Source organism: Malaclemys terrapin, chromosome 3 (assembly GCF_027887155.1).
Source record: "Malaclemys terrapin pileata isolate rMalTer1 chromosome 3, rMalTer1.hap1, whole genome shotgun sequence".
In the NCBI taxonomy this organism is placed as follows: Eukaryota; Metazoa; Chordata; order Testudines; family Emydidae; genus Malaclemys; species Malaclemys terrapin.
This window is the reverse complement of record NC_071507.1, coordinates 28,046,156-28,052,155: the sequence shown is the minus strand read 5'-3', so window position 1 is coordinate 28,052,155 and position 6,000 is coordinate 28,046,156. Positions and strand designations below refer to the sequence as shown.

Here is a 6,000-nt window from a genome sequence, read left to right as displayed (position 1 = left end):
TAATAATCTAATTAAAGTTCTGTGGCTTCATCCACGCCACTTGAAACATAAAATAAGTTTTATCACATAACAAGTTCCTGTTAGTATACAACTCCTCTCTACACCTTCCCTAAAATGCTTATGGAGCACAGGCCATGAAATGAAACTTGCAAACAAGTCATTCCCTAAGAATCACATGATTCACTTCAGCTTTTAAGGCGGATCTTCAATTAGAGGAGTCATTTCTAGTCATGCAGTAGAAGGCTGTAGAGCCTTCCTTTTAAATGAGGGAGGAGAGCACATATGTAAAGACTAACATGTCTTTTTTTTTAATCTGTTTGGTGGTTTTCCTGGGTGATTGCTGTGGATGTCAGCATCATCTCTGTCGGTGCTCTGACAGGATATTCATCTGTCAGGAGAGCAAAGTGATCCAGATTCCTCAGGACATTCCCAGGAACTCTACTGAACTGTAAGTAAGGAAAGGGAGCTGTTGCAATTTTCAAGCAGCAGCTTTGCTGTTATCTTGCAAAATAAACTGTTGCTTGGCAAACCAACATGCTCCATTTCGGAGGAGTCCAGGGGTTCATGTAAGGGACTTACACCAGCTGTTTTAAAAGCAGAGCATTCTGTCACACTCATTAAATCACCATATCCCCCTCAAAACCTTAATACTCTGTATAATAAGAGCCTCTGTTACTCTAATCTCTATTTTAACATCTTAGTTGAGAAAAGATCAGTTAAATATTGCAAAGTTTGCAAATATTGCTTCCAACGGAAACTATTTTTTTTATTATTTGTATTATCCTAGTATCTAGGAATCTAAGCTTTCCTTACAACCTGCTTTAGCATAACTGAGTGGAATATATACCATGTTTTGCCTGCCATAAGGAACTTCGGAAACATTTTGTTTGTACAGTAGTAACTCTCTAGAGAAGTGTTGATTTGCCAAAAAGGAATTTGTGGTTTTCATGTGTAGTACTTTACAGGGTTATCAGTCACCCACCCACACCCCAAAAAAATTTCTGAATAAAAAGGTGATTCTCATCATCCATGGAAACACTGACTGCATTAATGATGATAAATAAAGCAAAGATTTAGTGTGGTCTCAGCTAGTTGCTTTATTGTTCTTAGAGTTTCTAGTTGTTTCCCATAGGATGACATGTACAGTACTAGACATCAGATATCTTCTAATTTGGTGACAAGGCTAATGAAATAATTCACACAAAAGCCAATATTGACCATTAAAATAAGCCAAACTGTGTTCTCTCTTTTCTTTGCTTTAAAGCAGCTACACCATAATCAACTAATACCACAACCTGATGTAAAATAAGCATACCTGGGTAAATCCTTTAATAGTAATTATAGCAGCCAGTTTGGATGGAAAGGCCAAGGCAGAATAATACAGCTGATCATTCACTAGCTAGATTTTACAAACCATTGTACATCTGTTATACTAAAATTATCCCACAGCTTTTGAGCACAAAGGATTTTATTTTTAATTTAACAGAAGGGGTGGTCAAAACTTGTGTTAGGCATGCAGCTTAAGTAAAAGCAATAGACTGCAGTGAGACTTTTGGAAAAAATGACTAAATTAACTACAGGAAGGCAGTGAATATTTAAATCATTATACAACCAACTAGAGGGAAAATAATCCATGTACAATTTGGGTGGTCTAAATCCTGGGTGAACCACACTCCAAGCATAGATGGCTAATTGTGATTTGTTTCTTTAGATTACACAGTTAGAATCTGCCATCTAGGGACTACACAAATCAGTATATCCTTGTTTAGAGTTCCATTTCCTTATAAAAACATAGGCACCTGTTAAAGTGGGGGCTTAGTAAGGAGTGGTCAGCCATTTAAGGAGTTATCAGGGGATTGCTAATTAGCCAGCTTCTCAGAATGACTATTGACCCTGTGGGGTGTAATTACTGAAACAGGCTATTTGGAGAAAGCCTTTGTATGTTTAAAAACAGTAAATAAATGCTTTCTTCTTGAAATATTATGTATCTAATTATAACCATGAGAGTTAGAAACACAGGCCAGACTGTCTTCTCACTTACACCAGTTTTACATCCCTTGATGAAATCTCGTCCCCATTGTAGTCAATGATAAAACTTTCATTGATTTCAGTAAAGTCAGGATTTTACCCATAGTCATCTCTAACATACATCTGTGTAAATGCTTTTCACTCAGGTGCTGATTGTGTGAGAGAGAGCAGAAATACAGTACTGTTCATTTTTTTTTTTTTTTCTCGCTTTCCTCTGCAGCATGGCCACAGGTCATTTGCAGGTTTAAACTAGTGTAAATGGTGACTTCTCTGTCACTTGAAGTATTTAAACCATGATTTGAGGACTTGAGTAACTCGGCCAGAAGGTAGGGGACTATATCAGGAGTGGGTGAGGTTCTTTGGCCTGTAATGTGCAGGAGGTCAGACTAGTTGATCACAATGGTCCCTTATGACCTTAAAGTCAGAGGATCTGGGTGTCTTCAGCATACTTCTGGCATTTCACCCTGTTGTTTCGCTAGCTCTCCTAATGGGTTCATATAGATGCTGAATAATATGATGAGCCCTGGGCCTCTATATGTGAAAGCTTTAGAAATGGAGGAAGACGTGCCCATTGCAAACCTGTGAGGTCGGTCCAAAAGAAAGGACGGGAGCTATTTCAGGGTGTCTCTGTTCCACCCCAGCAGTTTCTTAGAATCAGCACAGACGTACCAGGTGATTTGTTGTATCAGTTAAACCAGAGAAGTAATACAGGATGAGTATGGATGTTTCCCTTTACTCTGGCAGAAAGGGGTCATCTACTCAAGAGCAACATGTGGTGTTTTGGAATCATGCCCTGACCTGAAGTTTGACTGAGAGGAAAATCTCAGACACTGGCTGCTGACAAGTGACATAAGTCTTTTTTTGATTTCTTGATTACCTTACTGAGAAATGGGAGCTCAGATATTAGGAGTTGATTGTGGGCTCTCCAGCATTGCACAATGGCTTCCTCATTATTGTTTGGGCTATTGCACACTTTAGAGCAGGCACTGATTCACCTCATCAAAGGAAGTGTTGGCGATCTGTCAGGAGAGTTCACAGGAGTTCTGCTTGTTCTTGCCATCCAGAAATGATGTAGAGGTCCGAGTCACAGGTGGTGGCCCTCATTGCAGTTATTGTTTCCACGACTACTACTTGTGTGCATAGGCCAAATTATTGGAAGGAGACTGTTCTGTTTCCAGTTGTTTTCTTGCTGGCTTAGGAGGCCTTCCTGGATGGAATTTGGCAGGGTCCAAGATTTCAAGAAGGTGACCTCCATGATGGTTTCTTATTCTTGTCTGAGGGAGAAGGTGCTCTGTTCAGGACAAAAAGATGGTTCTTGCATTTCTTATGGCCTCATCCAGCTGAAAAGTTTGTCCAGAATGTGGCCAGCTGAGTGTTTCTCGTGATAACCCACGAGAAATCAAAGGTGGAGACTTCAGATAGAAAGAGAGTTTTGGATTAGTGTATCAAAGGGTTGGTTAGCCAGTTGGGAGACATCTCTAAAAACCAGTGGTGTCAATTAAAAGCACCCCTCTTAAATATAGGACACTATGCTTATTTAGGATTTAAAAGTTTTTGAAGTCATATTTAACGTTTGTCTTTCTTCTTCCTGTTCTTTGACATTAAATTTAGGTATGGGTAAACTCTTTAGGGGGGTGTATGTGTTTTTTTTTTTTTTTTTTTTTAACAGATCCTTCTTGAGATTTGACAAAATACACTTAACAACAAAAAGGTCTGACCCGATGTACTTCATCTTTTCATCTGGGAGTGGAAGTAGAAATATCATGAAAGAAGTTACTTTTATAACAATACATTGTTCTTCTATAGGGCCTTTCATCTGAGGGGAGGTGGTATCTCACAAAACTGGGTGACTGGGCAGCAAAATGACAGATGAAATTCAATGTTGATAATGCAAAGTAATGCACATTGGAAAACATAATTTCAACTATACATTCAAAATGACAGGCTCTAAATTAGCTGTTACCATTCAAGAAAGAGATCTTGGAGTCATTATGGATAGTTCCCTGAAAACATCTGTTCAATGTGCAGTGGCAGTCAAAAAAGCTAACGGAATGTTAGGAACCATTTGGAAAGGGATATAATAAGACAGAAAATATCATAATTCCACTATATAGATCCATGATCTGCTACACACCTTTAATATCATGGGCAGTTCTGGTCACCCCATCTCAAGATTTCACCACATGTATTGTGTACATTTTGAAAATCAGCATTCCAGTTTCACCAAGTGGTTTAGGATAGGGGCCGGCTCCAGGGTTTTGGCCGCCGCAAGCAGCTGCCAAAAAAAAAAAAAAAAGTCGCGATCTGCGGCAGCAATTCATCAGGAGGTCCTTCGCTCCGAGCCAGAGTGAGGGACCGTCCGCCGAATTGCCACCGAATAGCTGGACGTGCCGCCCCTCTCCGCAGTGGCCGCCCCAAGCACTTGCTTGACAAGATGGTGCCTGGAGCCGGCCCTATTTAGGATGAATCACCACTGGTAAAGAATATATTTTGACCATTTTCTCTCAAACCTCTGCAAACCACAAACATTGGATTTTTCTTGCCTTCTGCACAGGAGTCTTTGTACTGTTGCTCAATGCTATTTATTTTTAGACTATCATGTCAAGCTTGGGTAGATGTCTGACCATTGAATAGTCAGCCACCTTGAAATAGCAAATTCTGGATCAAGCACAAACAAGCTAGACATAAAATCTAGCAACTTGAACAACAGCTACAAACCCTATTGTTTGCATCAGGACTTGCTATAGTATTATCTCAATCTTTAGTGTAGCAAAATTTATAAAATAAAGGCTTATGTTGTCATCAGGTAATTATCACAGGAATCAGCTGTTCCCATATTTTCAACAGTGCTGGTCAGTTGCATTAAAAACAAGGTGTCTTGTGCCAGGTTACTTAAGTATCTCTTAAGTCCAGGCTCTGAGATTCAATAATGAGAAATGTAGTTGTGTGCAAATATCAATAGGGCTCCTAAAACAGAAGTGACTAGCCCCCAACAAATTGATTCTCTTCTGTCTTGCACTGATATAAATTATAACTATCTCTAGTGAAGTCAATCAAATTACACAGATGTAAAGCTTGTGAGAGGAGAATCAGGTCTTCTGAGTCCTGTCCCAGCATGCACTAGACTCAATGTAAAACCTGGAATAGGTCATCTTGGGCTCTTCCAAAGTCCTTCTGAGGGACCTAGAGGAACGAGATACTATCCATGGAAAAGATGAGGAGAGGAGAAAACTGAACAGAGTACTAAACAAGAAATACAGTCATATAAGCAGAAGGTACCATGGGAGGGAGAGAGAATGAAACAGATAGAACAAAGGAGAAGATGAAAGGAAAGGCCAACAGGCTCATGCAGAGGAAAAAGGCAAAGAAGGGAGAAGTATGTGCAAGAGCAGAAACATCCGAAGTAGAGACATTCAGTAACCAATAGGAGAAGGGATAAGACAAGAACAGAAAGAAATTAAATAAATTCAGAAGGTCAAAAAAAGAACAGAATTAGTACAAAGGATAGAGAAAACAAAAGTCTAGGGAAATAGAGGGAGTTGGGGTGGAAAACTTAAACACGAAAAATCAGATTGAGTCTGAAAAGATAAAGAAGCAAGAAATTTGCACACAAAAAATAGGAAAATAGGTTTTGTGTGTGTGTGTCTAATTTCATGTTAGTGGTAAATTTGCATTTTTCCATTTCCCACTATCCCTGAAATCAATCAGAGCCCAGTCTGGAAATCAAGTTTAGATTTCTCAGCAGCAAGGATGTGTACGAAAAATACCAAATCCCATAATGGTTCTGATACAGAACACTCAGTTCCCTGCACTTCCTCTTTTCTGGTGGCCTGAGTCCTTGCCTCAGCCTTTTAGCTCCTTTCATCTCCCTCCTCCACACAATGTTGCTCTTGGAGGAGTCACTCCCACCCCCATGCTTTTGACCTTTGTCTACCTTTGAATATCTAAAAATTAACTGGACTGAGCCTTAGA

General features: G+C 39.6%; 1 protein-coding gene across 3 annotated transcripts in view; it reads left to right on the top strand.

Annotated features, from left to right (window-relative positions):
* Positions 1–247: 247 nt before the first annotated feature.
* Positions 248–6,000, top strand: part of FSHR (follicle stimulating hormone receptor) — a 179,463-nt gene continuing 173,710 nt past the window's right edge. For all 3 annotated transcript variants that reach the window (XM_054024383.1, XM_054024384.1, XM_054024381.1), the window contains exon 1: positions 248–448. In XM_054024383.1, the coding sequence (XP_053880358.1) occupies positions 264–448 (185 nt within the window). In that variant the 5' untranslated portion in view covers positions 248–263. The remainder of the gene's footprint in view (positions 449–6,000) is intronic.